Raw genomic sequence first — 25,976 nt, 5'->3', positions numbered from 1 at the left:
GGAAAACAAAACAAAACAAATTTCTTTTAAAGTCACTGATCACTGACAAACTTGACTGTCTTAGAGTGAGTTTGTTTAAACCCAATGACCTTTTTGTTGTTTTTTGTTGTTGTTGTTTTTAGGTTTTTTGTTTGTTTGTTTGTTTGTTTGTTTGTTTTGAGACAGGGTTTCTCTGTGTAACAGCCCTAGCTGTCCTGGAACTCACAAAGCTCCACCTGCCTCTGCCTCCCGAGTGCTGGTATTCAAGGCGTGCGTCACCACCCCCCGGCTTGTTTAAAACCCAAAGACATTTACATGGGCAACATTATCCAACAATCTTGATTCAATTTTCTTCTACAACAGTTACCCTAACATATATAAGACTTTTGGTAAGCTGTAACTTAAGGAATGGTCAGAAAATCGGAACTCCGCCTAGAGAAACATCAAGAACCCATTCTGAACTGGGTGTAATGGGGTACTCCTGTGATCCAGGTGCTTGGGAGGTTAAAGCTAGCCTAGTTTGAAGCTAGCCTGGGCTACAGGAGACTGTGTCGCTACAGCAACAAGAGAACCTTGTGCCACTTTCAGCTTTGAGCTGTCAAATAAAAATTCCAGCCTGACCACAGGGCTCCGTTAGAAGCACGCCCAGACAGAGCCTGCGGGGAGCGGGAGTTTCTCCCCATCCCGCCCGCCTGCTTTTCTGTGTCAGCGGCGCCGCGCCCGTGACCGCCCGGGCTGGGCCGCAGCTCCCGACCGCCGTTCCCGGCGCGCGGCTCGGGCCGTCGTCACGGCGCGCGGCGGCGATCTCGGCTTCCCGGTGCCACCCTCTCCAGGACCACACACGGCCAAGCCCCGGCTACTCACTCCGGCGGGGGTCCGACGCGGCACCTCCGGAGGCTCACCCACGAACCATCGCAACTCTAAGCTCCCAGGAACCTCTGCGCCGGGGCGCCAGCCCAAGACCGGAAACAAAATGCGGGGCTTCCAGCTCTCCACCCGGGGCTCAGTTCAGACCCGGAAGCAAAATCTTCGCGCTTCCAACCGCTGCGTCGGAAGCTGGAACTGCACACCCGGAAGCAAATCCGGGTTTTTAACCGTTTCGCAGAGGCTGATGCAGCGACCAATCCGCAGAGACCCAACAGGAAGTTGGTGTGACGTCGTCGAGGGGCGGAGCCAATGCGGCTCAGGGGGCGGGCGTTTGAAATGAGTGCTTTGGAGTCGACCCTAAATATCATCCTGTGTCTTTGAGAACCAATTACTTAATCTCTCTTGCGTCTTTTCCTTCCCCGACCCCCTCCCAGACTCCTTCGCTGCGGCGCTGCGAGGACGGAAGGCGCCGGGGAGTCGGTCCGCGCCTGGCAGGCGTGAGATCTGAGGAGAGCGTGCCAACTGACCCAACGGCTCCTGCTCCTCAGTACACCCCGCAGCCTAGGGACTAGAATTGTCACTTAAGTGGATATGAAGAAGGCGCAAATAAGTGCGGGGGCAGCCACGAGCTTTCCAAAGGTACCATTCTGCGAAACCACCAGCCTTGGAGGCAGCGGTTCAGTCGCTTTGCTTGTTAAGATATTATAGAGAGCTATATAGCTGAATGCATTAAGCGGTGTAGTGTGAGGGGAGATGCCAGCAGTGTTGACGACAGTGAGCATTTGGAGAACAGTGGGCCTGACTGCCAGGAGGAGCATGAGATGGAATTAAGATGGCTTCCCCAACGTTGTCTTGGTGTCCCATCATTGAGAGGTTGAAGGACGGTAGATTAGGTTCTCCAGTTTGTTCCAAGTGGAAGGGTCTCCTAAAACATTTGAACATTTCAGTGCCCTTCAATCCTTCCTTTGGAACTTTTAAATGAAGAAAGAGAATTAGAGAAGAAACCCCCTCCCTGTGAAGTAGAAGGTGCAATGCTGCTTTTTTCTTAGGGAAGGTATATACCTCCCTCAGCCTCACACAACCTAAGAACACTGCCATCATAGTGGCTCAAACCCAAAGCCCAAGATCCACTTCCTTCACTCTTGACATCCCGTCCACTTGCCATTCTTGTCCAGTATTGTAAAAATTATCCTGAGTTCATTTCCTGACCACTACCCTCACTCAGGCCACTGTGGTTTTCCTCTTGGATTTGTAATTACCTCCAAATGGTCTTTCCTATGGTTTTGCACAGAACGATCGTGTTTTGGGCACTTAGGATAAAATAGCCATGTATCTTAACTTGATTCTGAGGCTTCTTTACAGTCTGTCTTCCTGGCTTCAGTCAGTCATGGGTACACCACACTCTAGCTACACTCAACTGAACATTTCTGTTTCTCAGAGCAAGGCAGGGTTCCATTGTTTCTTTTGAGTTTTGAGACAAGGTCTTGCTGTGTAGCCCAGGCTGACTTTGAACTTAAGTTTTATGTATCCTGACTGACAGTTCTCCTGCCTCAGCCTTCCGAGTGCAGGCGTGCATTCTTCTGTTTTTTACAGTCTTGTACTGTGTCCTTTGCCTCTGCCCAAAGACAGCTGTAACACCATTTTTCAGGTCTTAGCTCACTGCTGTTTCCTCAGTGGGGTTTCCCCTGGCATGCATACTGTGCCCCCATTCTTCCCATGCATCAATTTACAGCACCCAGTTCTATACATTCATAATACTGAATATCAGCTGTGTTTACTGTTTGTTTTCATTACGCTATGCACCCTTTTCATTTCGATCTAAGCCAAAGTTTTGAGACTAAGCATCTGTGTGACTCTTAGCTTTGACTCCCCAGCTGTGTACAGTTGGGCAAATTATTTTCCCTTTCATGCTCTTCATCCCTTGTGCAAAGGTACTGCAGTAATTGCATAACTATTTGTAAAGTGCCTGTAACTATTTCAGCAACCAGACTCACTAAACCAGTATTGGCTGTTACTAATATTATTGTCTGTCTAATGGTATTAGAACCTAAATTCCAGAAAAGCAGGGACCCTCTTTATTTACTGGTGTCCTCTGCATATAGAAGAGTACATGGTACATAATAGGTGCTGAGTAAGTACTGGTTGAATGAATGAATGACATGTTATAAAATAGAGGAATGAAATTTCAATGGCAAGATGGTGACAGGAACATGCCTAGTTTTTAATATCCCAGCTGCCTTTATCAACCCCTCAAAAAGTCCATTGAAATGTTGACTTATTAACTAAACACAAGAAAAATTAGTTCACAAAATTAAAAGCATTTGATTAAAATAGTCTGGAAGTATTAGTAAGATAGGTAAAAACAAAAAAGTTTTTAACTTACTGGACCTAATACTAAGAAAATGATACCATAAAGCTTTTGACTTTAACAGTGGAAACACTTAGGAAAAAGAAAGGAAGTTGAAAAGATGTCTGTATTAACTAGGGTTCTCCAGAGGAACAGAGCTGATAGAGTGGATATATATTAAAGGAGAGTTTGCTAGATTGGCTTACATGATGCAGTATGAGTGTCCATACTGAGTAGAAACCCAGTCCACAAGGCTACATGTCTCAGCAGTCCCAAACAGTCCCATTGTGATTCTGAATGCCTGAAGGATTCCTTGAGAGCTACTGGTCTTCAGTCCACATTGGAAGACTAAAGAAGATGGATTCTGATGTCACCTAACAATGGTAGCAGCAGGGGAGATGAACTGGACAGGCTGAGGACGGGGAGAGGAACTGGACAGCAAGCTGAGGATGAGGAGAGGAACTGGACAGCAAGCTGAGGATGGGGAGAGGAACTGGACAGCAAGATGGAAGGCAAGCAGGCCAAACCCAAGACTTTTCCCTAGGGCCTTCTTTTGTCTTCTCTATCACTAGAAGGTGCTACTCTTATTTAGGATGTAGAAGGTGCTACTCTTATTTAGGATGGGCCGTCCTACTTAAAATAACCTGATCGAGAAAATCCCTTACAGGTGGCCCTGTCAGCTTATCTCTTATTGGATTCCAGGTCCAGTCAAGTTGACAGAATTAGCCATCTCCTTTCCTAAAAACTTTTTTGTTTGTTTGTTTGTTATTGTTTTTTGAGACAGGGTTTCTCTGTGTAGCTTTGGCGCCTTTCCTGAAACACTCATAGCCCAGGCTGGCTTCAAACTCACAGAGATCTGCCTGCCTCTGCCTCCCATGTACTGGTGTGCGTCACCACCGCCTGGCTCTAAAACTTAAAGTTCACTTACCAGCTAACTCTTCTGGTAAAAAAAAAAAAAAATCTATAACTTCTTAAGCTGTTTTGGTTTGCTTTAGTTTACAAGCAGGGTCTTACTATGTAACCCAGACTAGCCTCCAATTTACTATGTAGCTTAGGCTAGCCTCATGGCAATTCTCTGCCTCAGCCTCCTCTGTGCTTTTATTTCAAACTGATTACCACAGAATAGTAATTGCCCCCACCCCACCCCCAATTCTGCCTGCAATCATCTTACAGCCCCCTGCTTGCTTATTTTGTCCCTTGGCAATGTTTCTCCCTCCCCATTCTTCTTCTTTAGGAGATTGTGTGTGTGTGTGTGTGTGTGTGTGTACGCCTGTGAAGGCAATCCTCTTTAGAAGATATTGTGTGTGTGCAGTTCATGTATGTGCATGTGCCTGTGAAGGCAAGAGGTCCATGTTGGTGTCTTCCTCTATTGCTTTTCACCTTTGTTTTTGAAACTGTTTCTCATTAAACCTTAAGCTATTGGATTGGGCTAGCTTGGCTAGCCAGAAGCCCTGAAGATCCTCCTGTCTTGCCTTTCCATCCCTGGGTTGACAGGTGTCCTCTGCCACACCTTGTTGGGTCCTCATGCTTGTACAACAAGTCCTTTACCAAAAGAACCATCTCCCAAGTCCTATAATAGAAGATCCTTGAATTTAGAAATAGAATTCTTTTCTACAAGGATTCCTGGCCTGGCTTATCAGGCAGGTTACCCATGTGTCACTAGAGATGAGGCGATCCTGTCTGATTCCTGGTACTCAGTCCTATTCCCAAAACCTTCTTAGTAACGCATGTCCTGTCTCATCTCTTGCAGATCACACCAGCTTTATATGCATCTTCATTTTTAATAGAGCAAAGGTAGTGTTTTAATGTGGTAAGATATTATATGCAATACTTGTGATTGCAAAATTGACTGTTTGCATGGAGGAGACAATGTATGCATTCCAGCTTCAAAGGTTATAGAAAAATCGTGTCCAAAGGGGATAAAAGAAGTCTTAAAAAGCTCATAAGAAAATTTCAGAAAGTCTGGTACCTGGCATTTAGAAGGACAGTTTGATGAAGGCAATGCATCCCATGGCTTTAGAATAAACAAATTAAAAATCACTTTGATTTTCAATTTAAACTGGGTGTGGTGGCCCATACCTGTGATCCCAGTACTTCTCAGGCTGAGTCTAGAACCCTGTTTAAAAATGTTTTTATCATGAGCTAGGCCTGGATAGACATGCTTTTAATCCCAGCACTGGGGAAGCAGAGACAGAAGGATCTCTGAATTTGAGGTCAATCTGGTCTACATAGTAAGTTCCAGGAGAGCCAGGCTACAGAAGTAAGTTACTAGTAGGAGATGGGAACAAAGTCAACAGCTAAATGTCAGATTAGAAGGTAAGTTTTGCAAAGTCTTTAACATATACTTAGCTCCTGTGACTAATACACATAATGTATAAAAAAAAATGCAAACAACCGAATAAAAACTGCAGTAAACTAGCCAGCTGTGACATCCTGGTTAAGGTTGCAGCTTTTCTTCCCTTGTGTCCTCTAATGTCCTGTACTCTTGTCTCCCATATTGTGCTCTTCTTTTCTTTTTACACACCATGTGTGTGGTCCTGTGGTTTTAAGATTACTGTTTCTCTACCTCCATGCAGAACATGTAGAATATAAGTACCATCAGGGTTTGCTCAGTGCTGTAGGCCAACGATTTAAAACAATGATTAATACTAATATTTGCCTAGTAAAACTTTTCCAAATGAAATGAGTGAACAGATGAATGAATGAACCTGAACAGGATGAAGTCTTGTCTGGTGTAAAAGCTGTTTCTTTGTTTTAGATGTGTCTTCTTCTGTGGTATATGTGAGGTAAGCCGCTGAGCAGTCCACTGCTGCACTGATCCCTAGAAAAAGGTCACTTCTCATCTGCTCACCCAAGTCTTGATTGCAAAAGAAAACCTACAAGACCCAGAGAAAGGAATTCCTTTCAGAAGATAATCTCTTAGTGAAAACTCATGTAATGGTCAGGCTCCTCTCTATATATTAACAAAATTCTATATAGGCCAGCCTACCCCAGTCCAATTATAATTGTAATCAAATATCTCTCCATTTCTACCAGTTGAATCATTTCCCCTGCATCTACTAAAACCCATCATCTATGAACCCGATAGCTCAAAAAAAAAAAGTGAACTTTTTCATAAGAAAAAAAATGCATCCCTGTAACCACATACTTATGTGTAAGCTGAGGATTAGTGTTCAGGTCTTCATATTTTACTAAATGCCCATGAATGAATTTCTAAATAAAACTCAGTCTTGTCAACTTTGTACTTTATGTATACTTTAATGTTTATATGAACAAATCTTAACTTTTGTGTTTTTCTCTTGCCCTCCCAGTTAATGTGGGTTGTGTGTAGCTGTGTGGAATTTGACTGTAAAAACTTACTCTATAAATCTAACTGTTATGTTTCTGTTACAGTAATATATACAAACAAAGCTACTGCAGCTATTCTTGTCAGTGTGCAGAGGAGTGCGCACATGCATTTCATAGGAACCGCATCAGCACGGGGAGAACTCTCCTTGTGGAATCTCATCATGCCTGATACTGTCAGCATCTCAATTTCATCTGACCTGGCAGTGTGGGTGTGACCTGTCATTAACATCTTGATTGTGTCCTTGATGTCTAATTCATGTTTATTATCTACTTTGGTTTCTTTTGTGAGTGGCTTTCCTGTTGAATTGTCTTTCCCTTACAGATTTCTGAGTTTTTAATACTTTAGTAGTAATTCCTGCTACTTATGATGCACATATAACTTCCCACTTCATTGCTTCTCATTTGGAAATATTTGATACTGATTTTGATGGATGGAAATCTTCCATTTGGGGGTAGTTCAACTTATCGGTCCTTTATTCTTGTCAAATGCATGCTATATTTTAGTTGAGAACGTCCTTTGAAATCATGCTGATATTCTCTGTAAATGTCTTCCAAAGACTTCCTAGGCCTTTCTCAGACAACCAGGCCTTCGTTTGTCTACTGTTATAGTGGTGTCTTGACATCTAGTTGAGCAATTCTTGTTACTCTTCCTCTCTTCCAAAATCTCTTTGCCCTTTGTATATTCAGGAGCCAGCTGTGAAGTTCGATACACTTGGAGTTTTCACTGGAATAACATTGCATTTGCAAATTTAAGAAGTGGTGTTTTTATGATACCGAGTCTTTAGATTTAGGCACGAGTCTGTCTTCCCATTTGTTTAGATCATCTTTGTTTTCTAAAGCATGTCAGTATACTGCTTCTCTGTATATTTACATCACTGCCTCATAGAAATCTCATGAGCTCTTGCTGGCTCTAGGTGTCATTATTATTTAATGTTATTGTCAATGATATCATTCTTAAATTTGGATCATTTCTAACTGGTGTACGTAAGTATAATTGATTTTTGCATATATCTATTTTAAATTCAGAGAACTTGCCAAACTCTCCTGTTAATTCAAGTGGTTTACTCTGAATATTTTTATATACATACCATCTACCAATAATGACAATGTATTTCTTCTTTTTCAGTCTCTTTCCATTCTGCTTTCCCTTTTTCCTGACCTTGTATTGGTTAGAACTTCCAGGACAATGCTGAATAAAGATTCTGATCCCAGGTGTCCTTGTTTTTTTCTTGGTCTGCAAGATAAGACTTTTAATTTACTACTATTAAGTACAATTTTGCTGAAGGTTTGCAATGATATATTTTATGGTATTTTCTTAATACTTTAGATTGCTGAAAAAAATAATATATTTCAAAATGTCTTATATTATACCTGATAGAGGGTTTTATTGTGACATTTTCATACATGCATATAATATATTTTGATCATATTCATACCTCTTTCCCTCCTACTGATCCCACTCCCTCTTCCCAAATGATCCCTTTTCTGCTTACCATCTACTTTCTTATTTTATTTTGTGACCCAGTGAGTTTCCTTGGGTTGCTTACAGGAGCATGGGCATCTTACCAGTGGCTGTACCACTGAGGAAAGTGTCTTCCTTCCCCTGGAAATCATTGATTACTTACAGATCTTCAGAGAGGAACGGGGCCTTGTGAGTCTCTCCCTCTTCTCTGGCAGGATGCTGGCAGATCCAGTCTTGTGTAGTTCGAGCACAGGCAATCATAGCTTCCGAGTTCAAGAGTGCGAAGGCCATGTCATGCCTGAAGAGTAGTCTTCAGCATACTGCGCCACTTCCTTGGGCATTGACATTCTTCCTGCCCCTTCTACCGTGTTTTCTGAACCTTAAAGTGTCCCATTTAGGGCTGAGCATTCAAACAGCCATTTATTCTCAGCACTTTGACTAGTCACGTGACTACAGTTACCGCTGCATGCTTTGAAAAGCTCCCCTGGTGAAAGCTTGACCTCACGCTAGTCTATAAGTGTAAATATCGTGTTTCAAATGATGAGGTTTATTAAATACTGGTTCTGCATTTGAGATTCCCTTTTAATATGTAAGTGTTAAATAGATTTATTTCACATTTTACCTAATCATTTATTTCTGGACTAAGCCATCTGGACCACAGTGCATATAGTTTTAGTCAGGGAGCTCATACTTTATTTAGGATTTTTGTGTCAGTGTTCAAAAGGGATATTAACTATTTTTCTTTCTCCTAGTGTCCTTAGGATTTGTATCATAATACAAATTAGGAAGCATACTTTCTGTTCTCTGGGAAAAGTTACCTAAGATTGGAGTTATATTTTTTAAAAAATGGTTGGTAAAACTACCCAGTACAGCTGTCCTGAGTTTGGAGTGGTCTTTCTAACAGTTTGGCTGATACCTCCATTTCTTTGATGGTTACGAATTTAGTTATTTTTTTCTTTTCTTGTGTCTATTTTTCTAGCGATCTATTCCCTTAATTTTAAAACTATATTAGTGTAAAATTGTCCATACTCTTTTTCATTCTATTTTCACTTCTTTTACAGTAATGACCTCTGTCTTCCCAGCGCTGGTTATTTGTGTCTTTTATTTTTGTTCTTCATCATTTTCACTGAAGATTTTTCAAGTATATGAAAATTCTCAAAAGTTTGGGTTTCTCTGTACTCTATTTCATGTTGGTTTTGTATTTCATACATTTCTGGTCTCATTTTTAGTTCCTTTTAAAATTTTTTGAAAAATTTATTTCCAGATAGTTGCCTACTTAGTTCATATAATTTTCTAGCCTTCTGTCTTACCTATTTCTTTAAGGTTTTCAATTTTTCTTTAATATTATTTGCTAGCATACCACAAATTTGAAAATTTGAGGTATTTTCATTCTCATTTATGTAGAATGATTTTCTCATTTAACTTTTTAGTTCATTCTTATTAAGGGTTTATTTTAAAATATTTTCAGTTTTACAAATTTGGGAGTATTTTTGTCATTAATTTCTGACTTCATTATTTTGTAATTATAGAACATATTCTGGATATTTTTAATTTTTGCCATTTGTAAAAACTTATAGCTATACTCTGGTCAGTTTTCTAAAGTATTTATAGTACTTGAAAAATGTATTTTGCAGTTTGGGAAAATACAATTCTGTGTTTCTGTTGCTTTTTAATATGATGTATCAGTAAGATTCTGCTGTCATCTCTGGGTCCCTTTATATTTAAAAGTTTTAGATTAGGTGATAAATGATGGAATAGAATAGTATTAAAGTTTAGATCAACTCTTACTACAATCTGCAATGAGTATAAAATTTTTGCTAAGTCAGGCAACATTTAGCATTTCACTAAAGGATGTGTCTAGTTGCTAAGAATTTGGTTTGTGTCAAGTTCCAAAGCAAAGGAGAATTAAAACTCTTTGAGTGATAGAAATATAATATATGAAATGTTCTATACTCAGTGGTCAGCCAAAACAGAACTAATAAAAAATCATCTTTAAGAAGGAATGTAAAAATCAAGAAATAATGAGAAAAGTTTCTGTTTCACACACTCACACAAACACACACAAATCCTAAGGCTTTGTAGAATGTAAGGAAACAGATATATTACTTTCATGCTTAAGATATGATTGAAGTACATCAAGATTTGTGTAAATACCAGATAATAGGCAAGAGTGCTCCATTAAAGAGCTATGAAATCTGGCTACAATTTTTTTAGTGATTTCAATGTAATCCTAATTCCCATGAACAGGAGTGAATTGAATTTACTCTAGAAAGAATGCTCAAGTGTAGCTATAAATCTAGTCAAATTCTGCAAAGGGGATGGATATGGATGGTGAGATTTTGCATGCTAACTATCAGTGCTAAGTAATATAGAAATTAAAACAGGATAGTTACATAGATATGTACAAATGAAGGAATGGATGGAAAATTTAGAAACAGGACTTCTAAAAACAAAGCAAAAGAAAATGCTAAGACCCAAAATTCGGATTTCTTCTCCCTAAACACGGTGTTTTATCTGGGCAACGGGGGGTGGGGGGTGGGGGGGGAGAAGGTGCCAACACAAAAACGGACTTGTAGACCAGTGGATCACGGAACAAACAACAAAAAATTTTGACATAGGCTGGCGAGATGGTTCAGTGGTTAAGAGCACTGGCTGCTCTTCCAGAGGACCCAGGTTCAATTCCCAGCACCCACATGGCAGCTCACCACTGTCTGTAACTCCAGTTCCAGGGGATCTAGCACCCTCACACAGAATATATACAGTCAAAACTCCAGTGCACATTAAATATAAATAAACCTTTAAAAAAAAAAATTTTGACATAAACCCACACTGCTAAGCCCCCTGTTTTTTGACAAAAGTGCTAAAAATGGTCATTGGAGAAAAGACCGTATCTTCAACAGGATTTCCACATGTAGAAGAATGAAACTAGATCCTTATCTCTCATCTTCCATATAAGTCAACTGTAAATGGATTCAAATCTACATTGTAAGTCCCCCAAATCTGAAGAGACTAGAAAAAAATTGGCACTAATAAGTAAGACTTTCTGAACAGGACTCCAGTAGCTCAGGAAATTGGGACAATTACCAGCAAATGAGACTTGAAGAAACTGGAAGGTTTCTCTTTACAGCAAAACTAGTTAGCCACCTACAGAAGAGGAGCATTCTTTGCCAGCTGATAGAGTATTAGTACCCAGAGCACACAACAACTAAAGTGCTTAGCCATCTAGGGATGCAAATAAAGCCACTCAAGATTCTATCTTACCCCTGTCACAATAGCTATCAAGAAAATGACAACAAATGCTGGAGAGGATTTGGAGAAAGAGGAAGCCTCACTCACTGTTAATGGGAGTACAAACTGATATTAGTCACTATGGAAATCAGTATGAAGGTTTTGTTTTGTTTTTCAAAATGTAAAAATAGATCTTCCACATGACATAGCTATTTCATCTCTAGGCACCAAAAAGACTAAGTGTCCTACTAAAAAGGTAATTACTCATCATGTTCATGGCTGCTAGAAAAAGGAATAGCTAGGAAAATAAACCAGCCTACATGTTCATCAATAGATGAATTAATAATGAGAATGTGGGACATATACACAATGGAATTTTCAACCATAAAGAAAATGGATTAATCAATTGGCAGGAAAATGGTTAGAACTGGAACTGGAAATATATATATATTTCAAGACAGGGTTTCTCCGTGTAGTTTTGGTGCCTGTCCTGGATCTCGCTTTGTAGACCAGGCTGGCCTCAAACTCACAGAGGTCTGCCTGGCTCTTCCCCCCCCCCCCCCCCCAGTGCTGGAATAAAGGCATGTGCCACTGCCGCCCGGCTGAAGTGGAAAATATATTAAGTGAAGTAGCTCAGGCTTAGAAAGGCAAACACTACGTGTTCTCATATGTGGATATTAGCTTCAAATTTTTTATTTATGTGTATCTACATAGGAGTCAAAGAACAAAGATGTCAGAAAACTAGAAAGCTGTAAGAGAAGCAAAAATTACAGCAGAAAATTATAAATAAATCTCAGTCATGCTATATTTAAAACTTTAAAGTTATAATTGAGTTAGCATCTGACCATTTATAGAGAATTTCAAATTCTGGATTGTGTTCTATTTGCTATTTATTGCTGTCCAAATTTAATCCTAGATGTATTCCTCTTCTGATTGCCACTGGGAAAAAATAAGTAAATAAAAAGATACATTTGTGGCCTCAAGAAGAGTAGACTACTTAAACAAGACATAGGGAGTAAGTCATAATGGAAAAGTAATAAATTTAATTGCATTTAATTTTTTCAAAATATGTCTGGCTTATAATTTAAATGGAGTTTATGGGTTAGAAGTAAGGTATTTGCAACAAAATAATAGTCAGAATTTGTTCCAAACATTGAAAGTTTACATGTTAACAAGAAAAGTAGTCTAACTGGACAACCAACTTTCAAAAACTACTGTCATAATTCATAGAACTGAAACTTAGGAAATATTAGTAAGTCAACAATAATGAGATAAATCAATCAGATGTCAACAATCCAAGAAACTGACTAGCAAGTGCACCTGGAGGAAAGAAGAAACAAAAATGACCTGTTCTGTTGGTATATTTTTAGGATGGCCACCAGGTAGACCACACTGACACTGATGTGCACAGATTCAGTGGAACACAGATCTCAAAAGCCCTTGTAATCAACAGATTTTCAACAATAGTGTCATGACAGTTCAAGGAGAAAAAGAATAATCTTCAGAGAAACCTTGTCTGGAAAAACCAAAAAAAAAACAAACAAAAAAAAACCCCAAAAAACAAACAAACAAAAAACCTTCAAAAATCAAAACGGTGCTGAAGCAACTGAATATCCAAGTACAAAAGAGTGAGTTTGGATTCCTATGCAAAACTTAATTTGAATTGAGATCATAGACTTAAAGGTCAAACAAAACCTTACTAGACAGTACAGCAAATGCTTCGTGACCTTGGACTAGGCACTAATTAGTGCCTCAGACACAGTACTAATGGCAGGTAACAACTTAAAACATTGGCAGATTGGCCTTGGTCAAGTTTTAAGATTTGTGCTGGGTGCTGTAGCACATTCCTGTATCCCCAGCAGCTGGGAGACTGAGCCACATGACGGGCCCTGTCTCAAAACACCAACCCAAACAAAAAGATCCAAACATGCACTTCAAAAGACATACTCAAATTTTTTTTTTTTTAAAAAAAAGACCTTTTAAAATTCAGAAATAAAATAAAGCAAAAGGTTTGAACAGAAATTTCTCCAAAAGCATGCTGAATGGTCAATAAGCCTATAAGATCCTCAATATAGTTAGTCACTAAGGAAGTGCATGTTAAAACCAGGATGATCACTCTTGGAATTTCTCTGAGAGAGAAGATAGTAACTATTGGAGAAGCTGTCTATGCAATTGACACCCTCATAAATGTTAGTGGAAGAAAAAGAATGCTATTTCTGGAAAATTGTAACGATTTCTCAAAATGTTATATAGAGCTGTCAATTGGTCCAACAATTTTAGGTATCAAGACAGACTTGTCCATGAATGTTCATAAGAGCATTGTTGTTAATAGCGTCAGAGTGAGAACAACCTAAATTTATGTCAACTGATGATGAGTAAGTAAAATGTGGTCTATCTGTACACCATAGAACATTAATTGGCTATAAAAAGAAACAAAATACTGGTATGTAATAATACAACACAAATCTCAAGAATTTGCTGCATGGAAGAAGCCAGGTACAAAAGACCACATATTCTAGATTTCACTTACATTAAATATCAAGAGTAGGCGAACTGAGAAAGTAGAAGAGTTGCCTTGGTGTGGGTGGGAATGAGAAATGGCTGAAGATGGAAACAGATGCTTTTTGGGGTGATAGAAATGCCTTCGAATGAGTGTGCAGAGGTGATTGTACAGAACTACATGTAAAAAGCACTTTAGCTGCCCAGCATTAAAGTGTACATCTCAATGTGTAAATTCTGGCTCATTAAAGATTACAAAACTACCTGAAGCAAATGTGAAAGGTGAAGTTACCAGTTCTTACAAGCTGGATTGTAAGCTTTTGTCATAGATTATCTAATTTCTGTTTGTTTCAGAGAGGGCTCCACAGTGTAGCCCTGCCTGTCCTGGACCTCACCCCTTAGCCTGGGTTACCCTCAATCTCATGGAATGCTGAGATTACAGCATCAACTACTATACGTGTGTGTGTGTGTGTGTGTGTGTGTGTGTGTGTGTGTCTGTCTGTCTGTCTGTCTGTCTGTCTGTCTGTGTCTGTGTCTGTGTGTGTGTGTGTGTGTCCATTAAAAAAAAATCTGGGCATGATGGAGCATACCTCTAAGCCCAGCACTCAGGAGGCAGAGGCAAGTGGATCTCTGGGTTCGAAGTTATTCTTGTCTACGGAGCAAATTACAGAACAGCCAGGGTTACACAGAGAAACCCTGTCTACAAAACCAAACCAAACCAACAACCCCTCAGACACCACAAATTTCTGTGCCCTAGTTACTGGTTTAAAAATGTATAGCTGGGCATGGTGGCACACACCTTTAATCCCAGCACTTGGGAGGCAGAGGCAGGTGGATCTCTGTGAGTTCGAGGCCAGCCTGGGCTACACAGCAAGTTCCAGGACAGCCAGGGTTACATAGAGAAACCCTGTCTTGAAAACAAAAACAGACAAAAAAATCCATGAGACACTAAAATTTCTGGACCCCAGTTACTAATTTTAAAATGTATAGCTGGGCATTGTGGCACACACCTTTAATCTCAGTATGTGGGAGGCAGAGGTGGGTGGATCTCTGGGTTCTAGGACAGCTAGGGCTATATAGAGAGAACCTGTCCTGCCCCCCCCCAAGTATAAATTTCAAGTCTTTTAATTAGACTCACCTTTAGATATTTCCAGGTGTCACCATCTCCAAAGGAAATGACTAGGTTCCTACTAGAGCACTCAAAGCAGAGAGCAAACAAGCAGTTACTTAGTGCCTGCTTAAATACATTTAACTTGACACAGGGAAGCTGAACATCCTCGGAGAGTGACTACGGAAAGAAAACGCAGTGCAGAGAGCAAAGGAAACAAACCGAAAACAAACTAACCTCTCAGAAGAGAAAGTCTGCAGCAAGGAATCTACAGCAGGCTTTCAACCAACTGAAGCAGTTTCTGGAACTGAGAAATGCTAGGAGGCTTGGCCAATAACAAAAGAACAAAATGTTGAAGAGAGACAGTAATAAAGTGAAGGGGTCAGTCATGAGGTTTGGTGCCCAAGTGTTGGCTTCTGAGGAGATGGAGAGGAGACATGGAGTGGGAAAGGAAACATGAAAAAAATGCTAAGGCTGTTTCACAGCAGTGCACAGCAGGAGTTTGAGGCATGCCTAGAACAGTAGCTGAGCAGACTCACCAAATACCTTAACGAAATTGTAGGAAACAATCAGAGGAATATTCTAGAAGTGTGCACAGAATTGGAGCAGAATTTATACAAGGATTAGCAAACCGGTGGTTTTTTGGTTTTTTGAGAAGAAGCCAGGAGAATGTCTGTACAATTCTGAAAGGAAAGCAAGAGCATAGAACAAAGGTATCTTTAGATGTCCAAACTCTAGCAAACAGGTGTGTTATTTATAGTCATCCAATAACTCTAAGGTTCTTGTTTCATAGTCAGGAAACTTGACATGATCCTTGCCTCATTAGAGCTGAAGCCAGAATTCTTTACACAGCTTCTAAGTGCAGCCAAGATGGTAGACAGTGACCTAGGAAGACGACCTAGGTAAGTTTCGCCGTGTATCTTTGTGATGGATGTGGCGAGTGTGCAGAGGCGATGGTGACATAAACACTAGGAGGAAATGACTCTTGCTCTGCCTTTGGTAAGAGAAGGTTTTATGAATACCCAGTACAGATTGTTGGATATTCTTCCTAGATGCAGTCTTCAAACCCCTTCTGGAGATCCTTAACCTCCAACGAGGCTCCAGGGATGTTCCCAGTGGCTATTCCCTGCCGAAGCAAGTGAGTACACAAGGAAGGGGCCTAAGGGCTCTAACAGAGTGGTGATCTCTGGACATGGAGGATGGAACTGTTAGGATATAGGCTGTACAACTACCTAGGATTCCTGGCTCAGCTTCAAGCATGAGGGCTCCAGGAAGAGTATTTCTGAAAAGAGAAATTTGCTTCAGTGACCTAGTTTGCTTTGTGCATTTTGATTTAAGTTTCTAGAAATGATCAGAGAATGAGTATGTATAAAACAGAGAAGAGGAAAAAATAAAAATTTATAAATATTATTCACTACACAAATCAGCTGTGGTTAATTTTATGTGGCAAAGATTCAGCACTTTAACCAGAACATTTGATAGAGCTAAGAGAGGGCAGGGATAATCTATGTGTGTTGGGAAGGGGCATCACAGAATAAATCTCACAGCCTTTATTGTATGTGTTCATGATACCTGAGATTGAAAAGTCTAAAAACACACAAAAAGCAGAAGAACTACCTAAACTACACAAGCAGCTGGCTTTGGAGACAGGAATGGAGGAGAGGATATGTCTAGATGAGGCTTCTCTCAGTTGTAGGCTATAAATTTCACTGTAATTTGAGCCAAAGGGAGATTGTGTTACAGTGTTGAGTCATGTACAAGACTTGCAGACTCACTCAGAGAGTGTATCTAAAACTTATAATTCATTGAGTGGTGTATCTTTGTAAGGAGGGCTCTTTGTAGCTGTATACCACTATTACCATCCCTGGTCCCATGCTCCAGAAAGTAACTAGAATGAAGTTAGTAATACCATGCCCAGTTTATCATAGACCACATTGAAGTCATAATGTAACACTTACATTGCTGGATTTAAAGGCCAAATCCTAGTCTTCAGGATTTATGTCACAATATAACCGTTACCAATTCTTCCTGCTATGTATATTTCTTTACACCCATATTTCCTGTGTGCTCTTGACTTGAATGTCCATAGAAAATATTGGCATTTATAGGCACAAACATACAGGAAAAGCCACCTCTTTCCTTTCCCTTTTCCTTTCATTGCAGCTTATGAGGAATGGATCACCAAGGTGTATGGGGCAGAGACATACCGTAGGCCCTGGGTAACAAAACAAACACAGCCCCAGAAGAGTGCATTCATTACCTTCTGTGCCTACTGGAGGTGAAAGCTGCCTGCCAAGCAGACTGCCTCCTGGGAGCTCCCATTTCAGCAATTTTCCTTAGGCACCTGCTAAATAGTAACCATGGAGTATGGAAGACAGAATCCTCACCCAGGCCTTGGACTAGTAAAGACTTCATGCAGCAGAGTCTTGGCTTGGCTTGGAATGCAGGAATTGAAACTTTGGTGAAGGCAGAAAGAAGTGAAGTGAGAGAGGAAGAGACCACGAAGTCAAGGATGATGGCCAGAAGTATTTGACATGAACCAATAATTCATACAAGGACATGCACATCAGTGCATTTGGGTGGGGGGAGCCATGAAAACAGTAATTTAAATGCCATCTTTTTTTATTTCCCCAAACCCTCTCGAAGTGACAGTCACAGGATTTATATTTTGACAAACTTACAAAGGACCTGAAGGAGATAAGAGAGCAGATAGTGGTGAAATGTGGAAGTTTGAAGTTAACATTAGATGGAGAAATACATGCTGATTTATAAAATCCTACAAGAGAGTCCTAAATTAGCAGGAAAGCCAAGCAACACAGTTATCTCTACAGGACCCGAGGGCCTTAGGATGCCATGGCAGTGGGCACCTCTGGAAAAGAGACTTTTTCTCGGACATCTAGGACATTGTCACTCAGACAGAGCAGATTACGGTTTATGTTCTACAGCAGGAGCAAAGCTAGTTTCTGGACTGGAGGTTTCTAGGGATCATCAGGAGTGAGCAAAGTTAGGTGAATTTTTACAAGTTAGATAGTGGAAGTTTGAGCTGCTCTTTTCCTTCGGGTGGAGAAAGAAGACCTGTTGCCTCCAGGAGAAAAGCTGGGAGACCCTTCATTGCTGAATATGAGCCTAGAGGAAGCAAGTGGGTCCCCATGCAGGCAAGCACTGTGCCCCCAAGCTTCCAGGCAGCTTTCCTGTTCTGTAACCAACTAAGGACAGCCGGTTGTTTGAGGATGATTTGAATGTACATGTGAGAGACCAAAACCAGGAGACAAGCAGATTAAGGGACAAAACTCTAAAAACCATGAATATTTTAGCATTTTTTTTAGAGATAAATGTGTCTTCAAAACAAGATCAATATGAAAAGGGTAATCCACATAAGCAACAAAAACCAAGGCAACAGGAATGACCTATTGCAAATCAAAAGTTCAACAAAAGAAGTGAAAAATATAAGAAAATAAGAAAAAAATCTCAGAAGATGCAGTATAGTGATTTAAAAAACTAGAGAACTGGGAGAAATAAACAGATGTGTTCGATCCACAGGCATCCCAGTATCCAGTTAACAGGTGATGCAGGGGAGAAGAGCAGAAGAAGCCGTGTAAGAAGACACTCGAAACTTCATAAAGATAGCCTGGTTTGTCAGGCTAATCAGTTTAAGGACATTGGGAGAGAAGCTTTCTGGGGCAAAGGGCAGAGCCAGACCAAATGAGACCACCACAGACAGCATAGATAGCGTATCCATAAAGAACAAGAGACAGCTACACCAGAACCCACAAAATAGTCCTAAAAGTTAATAAGCCCCAGAATAGAAAGTATAATTATCACATAAACAGAAAAAATTAAGATAATACTTCTGTGTGTTTACATGGGGAAGTATATACAACATAAAACATTAAAATACATTAAACATTTTAATTCAGTGGAACTAAAGAAATATAAGAAATATGCCAAATAGGCAGAACTATTAATACCTCTAACAAAGGACTTGAGGTGTAACATGTTTAAATTATATGTAAAATGTTCATATAAATAGGCTGGAAACACACCACTGTTAACAAAAAACAGACAAAAGAGAATGAGGTAATATGATGCGATTCAAAGGCCAGCATTGGTGAAAACTGTTTCATCTCCAGGGTGATCCAAGAAATGTAAATTATAACTTTAGTTATATGTCACCAAATAGTAAAAGGCTTTAAAAATAAGTTTACAACATTGAGGAATGATCTTTTCTTAGAGAATAGCTTTGACACTATGTGCTAAAGATCTTAAAATAATGCTACAATAAAGTCATCTCATTTACAAGTATGAACTCTGAGGAATTTTATTCAACCAATATTTTACTGGATGTGCTGTTTCAGATACTTAAAGCTGAGGTAAAATTTGCATGTGGTTGGTAATAACTGTGGACATGTGAGCAAATACTAACTGTCCAGTGAGAGAAGAGGTGAGTCATTTATTTCTAGAGGAGGAAAGATCCTCAGTGTGGTATTTAAGCCACCTTTTAAATGACTTTTTTCAGACTAACAAAATATTTGCCTATATATTTAAACTTGATTGTATATATCAAAGTAATTTATAAAATCATTGTAGTGTGTGTGTGCATGTGTGTGTGTGTGTGTGTGTGTGTGTGTGTGTGTGTTGTATGCCTGGGTGTGCACATATGTGTTTGTATGTATATATATATGTGTGTGTGTGTGGTGTATGCCTGGGTGTGCACGTGTGTGTGTGTGTGTGTGTGTGTGTGTTGTATGCCTGTGTTGTATGCCTGGGTGTGCACATATGTGTCTGTATGTATATATATATGTGTGTGGTGTGTAACTGGGTGTGCACATATATGTGTGTGTGGGTGTGGTGTATGCCTGGGTGTGCACATATGTGTGTGTGTGTTGTATGCCTGGGTGTGTGTGTGTGTGTGTGTTGTATGCCTGGGTGTGCACATATGTGTGTGTGTGTGTGTTGTATGCCTGGGTGTGCACATATGTGTGTGTGTGTGTGTTGTATGCCTGGGTGTGCACATATGTGTGTATGTATATATACACACGTGTGTGTGCCTGAGTGTGCACATATGTGTGTGTGTGTTGTATGCCTGGGTGTGCACATATGTATGTGTGTTGTATGCCTGGGTGTGCACATATGTGTGTGTGTGTTGTATGCCTGGGTGTGCACATATGTGTGTGTTGTGTGCCTGGGTGTGCACATATGTGTGGTGTTGTGTGCCTGGGTGTGCACATATGTGTGTGTTGTGTGCCTGGGTGTGCACATGTGTGGTGTTGTGTGCCTGGGTGTGCACATATGTGTGTGTGTGCCTGGGTGTGCACATATGTGTGTGTGTGTTGTATGCCTGGGTGTGCACATATGTGTGTATGTACATATATGTGTGTGTGTGTGTGTGTGTGTGTGTGTTGTGTGCCTGAGTGTGCACATATGTGTGTGTGTGTGCCTGGGTGTGCACATATGTGTGTGCACTTGCTCCCATGTGCCTATGAAGAAGGTCAGAAGTACATCTCAAGTGCCTTTATCTCCATCTTGTTTTTTGAGGTAGAGTCTCTCACTGAAGCAGAAGTTGATTTTTTAGGCTAGGCTAGTCTTCCGCCCACCTGTCTGTCTCTGCCCTTACTCCTCAGCTCTAGAGTCCCAGACATATAGCACCATGTCTGACTTGTACATGAATACTAGGGATCAGAACTCTGCTCCTTATGTTTGCACAGCAAGGACTTTACCCAGGAAACAATCTCTCTAGCCCCATAGATAATTTTTAAGACTAAACTTGGAGAAAAGTGGGAGATTATCACATGCAGCATGGACAGTTGGTAGTAGTCAGCCTTCAAGACTGGTTTGAATTGACTTGGTGAGTGCTGTCAGCAGGAGAGGAAAGTAGGCTGCATCCTGAGCTTCCTTGTGGGAAGGCTAAGAGCACAAAGAGGCTTCCTGAGGGGGAAGCTGGCCTCAGAGTCTCACAATAGACTCTGCTGATGCCTCTGACATCTGGGAGATGAGGTGAAACGGTTGGTCGGTGATGACTAGGACAGTGTGTTACCATTGTGGTAAATGAAGACATTCATAGTCACAAAGGGGAAATGGTTCACTTGTCCTTTACAGTTGACTTTCAGGGCCTCAGGGGAAGATCCAACACAGAGAAGCCAAGTTGAAAGCATGAGTATTAAAGGGACTGTGACAGTGAGTTATACAAAAGGGAAAGACAGACCAGCACCAACCAATGCCAACAGCATGATAGGAAGAATGTTACCAAGAATGAGAGTTGAGCTTTGAGATAAGGTTGCACTCATACAGCGGGTGGTGTTTTGAGGGCAGGGTAGTCCAAAGAGAAAAAGGAAATTCAAGAAGAAAAAGGAAATCCAGAGAAGAGAGTTAGTGCCCTGGTGGTCGCGGACTAGGAGGAAGGGGAGGTATTCCACAAAGCACCCACAAGAATAAGGTGGAACCCCTAGAGCGCCATCTGGTGGGGGAGGCCAGTTTGTCACAGAAGACTCTTGAATGTAAACTTTCAAGTTTTGACACATTTTAGTACTGAAAGGAAGATGAAAAGGAAACAGCTTTACCCATGAAAGAGACTGGTGACTGGTAATAAAGAAAATGGCCATAGTGTTTGCTTAACAGGCTGAAGTCCTGGAGTGAACGCGACATGCAAAGGACTAGCTCAGGAAAGGAGTACCTCTCCTGGGAGAAGAGCAGGGGGGAGAGGCTGCAACCAAAAGGAGACAGGTCCTGTGGGCCGACGGGCTCATTTAATCCTGTCTCTAATAAAAGCGTTCCAAGTGTCTATAATAAAGTTCTAAGACCCGTGGGAAATAGTGTGACACAGAGACGAAACTCTAAGTGTACTGGGTGGAATACAACAGGACCAGATGGAACTTGAGACTGAGGACACAAGCTAATGGCTTTTCCTATCTTCCCCACATCACAGTCTTCATAAAGTGTTCCCAACCAACTCCACGGAATAGCTGCGAGGTGGAGGGGTAGGATATGAAACTTTTTAAAAGTTCCAGCCAACCAAGGTCAAGGTGATAAACTCCTAAAGAGAGCTAGAGGAGATGAGAAGATAGTATTTTGTTGAGAAAGAAGAAAGATGAGGGTCAAGTTCATCTAGTCAGAAAAGGGGAGAATAGAAGAACTAAGAAGGATTTGGGGAGAGAGATTGCGAAAGGAGAGAAATAGTTTGTAACAGCACAAAGTAAAAACTAGGGAAGATCTCAAGACAGATACAAAGCAAGTACCCAGTTTAAAATGTGGCTAGTTTAGAAACCCTTTTCAGTACCCATGCTGTGCGCCTCCCGTTTCCCAGTACCCTCACAGAAACGTTTGACCTGATGGGGAAATGAACCTTAGGATGAAATAGTGTCTCCCCTCCTGACTCCCTCAATGTTCTCCTTTCCTTTCTTATCTAGAATAGATGAAACGGTCCATCATTACTATTTCTTATATAAAATAGATGAAATGGCCCATCATTACTATTTCTTATATAGGATAGATGAAACGGTCCATTGTTACTATTTCTTATATAGAGTAGATGAAATGGTCCATCGTTACTATTTCTTATATAGAGTAGATGAAACAGTCCATCATTACTATTTCTTATATAGAGTAGATGAAATGGTCCATCATTACTATTTCTTACATAGAGTAGATGAAACGGTCCATCATTACTATTTCTTATATAGAGTAGATGAAACGGTCCATCATTACTCTGTGCCTCCTCTTCTGTCCAACCACGAGCACTCTCTGGACCTTCTCTCTGATACAGAGCCACAGAGACACTCTGGCCTGATTGAACACTACCATTTCCGTTTCTCATACATTTGGCCAGCCCTTACTCATATCTCTGTCACCCTGTATTGGTCTGTGCAAAACATTTATGTGACCATAAAATCACACATTGTGAGTTCAGGAAATTCATGACCCATATTTACTTTTTTCTTAACAACCTCCTCAAATTCTAATTACCTAGATTTTTAAAATATTTGGTTCATTTCTAATCACTTTTTTCCTTCTAATCCAAGTATTCATGCTTCTTTGACTTTAGTGTCTCTCTCCCCCAACTATGGTAAGTAATACAGATCACCGTGCTAGATGAACGGTCACAGTGAGCTGTTCTGATGGGCATTAGGCAGCATCTGGGTTCAGAGCAGATTAGCAACTGCAGATCCCTCCTTAGGCTCCCACCCACAAGCATCTCTCTTTCACAGAGATAGTCTGGGAACTTTGGACTGACTTTGAACCTAAATTTCTTTGTCTCATCTCAATCTTACATAGATGGAATCACGGAATAGGTGTCTCCTTGAGTTAGAAAACCCTGATATCATCTTTATAAAACTGGTTCCTGTATGAAGCCTTCATCTTCCTCACTTGGTGGTCTTCTGTCGTACAAACTTAGAGCAATGCACCTCTTCACTGCACTGTTGACGGGCGTTTGCTTTTGCAGAATGTGCTCATCAGAAACAGTATTGTCAGCACTCTTGGATGTGGCTCTCAGTGCCTAGACACAAGCGTTTTCAGGGAATGATTGGATCACAGCACATGCATGTGCTCAGTTCTCAAAACACTGTCACAAAGATTTCTAAACTGTTATTTATGTATCACATTCCCTTGGGTGAGGGACAAGAATCGCCCATGCTCCATTCCACAGCCACACCTTCATTTGTACTGACAGTATGCTAAGGACCAACTTCTGAAATCACTATGCAATTGAATGTTTCATTTCTATTTCCCTGAGCTTTTGCTTAACATTTCAAACTTTATTCTTTCAGATTTTGTTTTAGTCACTTCCCTGAAGACAAGATTCTACTACAGCCTCGTCTGTGCAATCCAACAGACAACAAGAAGAAAGACCCAGGTCCCAACAGAGGAACACGACAGAGCCTGAGGCCCTTCAGTGCCTGGACTGAGCTAATGCCAGAGTGCTGACTCTTAGTCAGTCAGCAAACCTGGGAAGGTTGTTCCTATCACATTCACAGAAACTAACAGGTACATCCTGCTACATCACACCAACAGCAATTCATTTATTTAAAAAAAAAACTGCTTCCTCAATCCTGTGTAGATATTGGAGTTTAGTATTTAAATTGAAGCTATGAAGTCTAAGACCAACTGTGCTCAGAATTCAAACTGCAGCATAATGATATTTCGTCCAACCAAAGAAGAGTTTAATGATTTTGACAAGTACATCGCCTACATGGAGTCCCAAGGGGCACACCGAGCTGGACTGGCCAAGGTCATCCCACCCAAAGAGTGGAGAGCCAGGCAATCTTACGACAACATCAGCAACATCTTAATAGCCACTCCCCTGCAGCAAGTGGTGTCTGGCCAGGCAGGTGTGTTCACTCAATTCCATAAGAAGAAGAAAGCCATGACGGTGGGACAATTCCGTCACCTGGCCAACAGTAAAAAATATCGGACCCCGCCACACCTGAATTTTGAAGATTTGGAGAGAAAATACTGGAAGAATCGTCTCTATGAGTCACCAATTTATGGTGCAGATGTCAGCGGCTCCTTGTTTGATGGGAAAACTCAACACTGGAACGTGGGACACCTGGGAACAATTCAGGACCTATTGGAACAAGAATGCGGCATTGTGATTGAGGGTGTCAACACGCCCTACCTGTACTTTGGCATGTGGAAGACCACCTTCGCGTGGCACACGGAGGACATGGACCTGTACAGCATCAACTACCTGCACTTTGGGCAGCCCAAGACGTGGTATGCGGTGCCCCCCGAGCATGGCCGACGCCTGGAGCACCTGGCCAGGCAGCTGTTCCCGGGCAGTTCCCAGGGCTGCCAGGCCTTCCTGAGGCACAAGGTGGCACTCATCTCACCCACTGTGCTCAAGGAGAATGGTATCCCCTTTGGCCGCATGACGCAGGAGGCTGGGGAGTTCATGGTCACCTTTCCCTATGGCTACCACGCTGGCTTCAACCATGGCTTCAACTGTGCAGAGGCCATCAATTTTGCGACCCCGAGGTGGATCGACTATGGCAAGGTGGCTTCTCAGTGTAGCTGTGGGGAGGCCAGGGTGAGCTTCTCCATGGACGCCTTTGTTCGGATCCTGCAGCCTGAGCGATATGAGCTGTGGAAACGTGGCCAAGATCAGGCAGTTGTGGACCACACAGAGACTATGGGGTCTACCAGCCAGGAGCTTACCACCTGGCGGGTGATCCAATCACCGAGAAAAACTCGAGGACTGAGGCATTTCCGGTTTCGCCAGGGCTCACACTCTCTTCTGCCTATAGCGACTGGCAGTAAGATTCCTTGCAGCTACAGGCAACCATCAGATGCCGAAGTTGATGAGGTCCAGGAGCCTGATCCGGCCCCAGCCACACCACCTACTCTGGGTCTATCTTCTGGTCACGACCTGTCAACTGGAAGACGTAGTCTTGGTCGTCGTCCTTGTGAACAGGGAGTTCAGGAGTCCACCAGTGAGGCTCCAGTCAAGAGGCGCCAGCCAGCAGGAGGAGCAGACACAAGCCTGAACCCAGAGCTTCCATCCCAGTCTGTGAGTGAGGACTTGATAGTCAACCCTGTGCCTTCGAACCCTGGCCCACAGCATCCTGTGACAGTTTCTGAAGGTGGATTGACCTGTGACCCCTAAACGTATGTCCTGCCTTGCAGCTCATTGCCTGCACTCAGGAAGCTTGCTAAGGTCATCGCCTCAGTTTTGACTGAGTTTGCAGGACACTGGCCACGCCTGAGAGAGCTCCTTGTCAGTTCTAAGTGCTAAACTCACATGCACTTTCCTCTGCAGAACGTGGCAAGCCTCTGGATACTGGTAACTCCCGGGCTTCCAGCTGAGGTTTGATTGGCAGGTCATTTTGGGTTTCAGAGAGCTAGGTGCAGCTGAGGTTGCTTAAAACTGACCTCCCATCCTCTAGGCCAACTGTAGAGAAAGATGAAAATTCAAGTTTCCCCCCTTCCATTTCTTGCAAAATGTCAAACTTTTGACCATTAGATTAGTAGTCACAAAAAGGTAGTCACACACATACACACACACACACACAAAACCACACACACACACACACAAAGTCAAAAGTCATTTGAGAGTCACAGATGACCTCTCAAACTTGGTATATTAAGAATGTATCTTACCCAGTGTTTCCAAATAAAGGCAAAGCAGCCAAACTGTTGAAATTAGA

General features: G+C 41.5%; 1 protein-coding gene across 2 annotated transcripts; it reads left to right on the top strand.

Moving 5' to 3' along the window:
• The first annotated feature begins 759 nt into the window (after positions 1 to 759).
• Positions 760 to 25,976, top strand: LOC131914722 (lysine-specific demethylase 4D-like). 2 transcript variants are annotated; one of them, XM_059267331.1, is made up of 3 exons: positions 760 to 1,485; positions 15,891 to 15,976; positions 23,601 to 25,976. In XM_059267331.1, exon 3 carries the CDS (start codon positions 23,921 to 23,923, stop codon positions 25,433 to 25,435), a length of 1,515 nt encoding a protein of 504 aa, XP_059123314.1. In that variant the 5' UTR covers positions 760 to 1,485; positions 15,891 to 15,976; positions 23,601 to 23,920; the 3' UTR covers positions 25,436 to 25,976. The 2 variants fall into 2 exon arrangements, with proteins under 2 accessions (XP_059123314.1, XP_059123315.1); XM_059267332.1 differs by lacking the exon at positions 15,891 to 15,976.

This window comes from Peromyscus eremicus, chromosome 7 (assembly GCF_949786415.1).
Source record: "Peromyscus eremicus chromosome 7, PerEre_H2_v1, whole genome shotgun sequence".
NCBI lineage: Eukaryota > Metazoa > Chordata > Mammalia > Rodentia > Cricetidae > Peromyscus > Peromyscus eremicus.
The sequence above is the reverse complement of the archived record's forward strand: the minus strand, read 5'-3'. Positions and strand labels throughout refer to the sequence as shown.

Bases quoted from the DNA above. Each gene is read 5' to 3' on its own strand.
- LOC131914722 (XM_059267332.1), top strand. From the start codon at position 23,921: ATGAAGTCTAAGACCAACTGTGCTCAGAATTCAAACTGCAGCATAATG.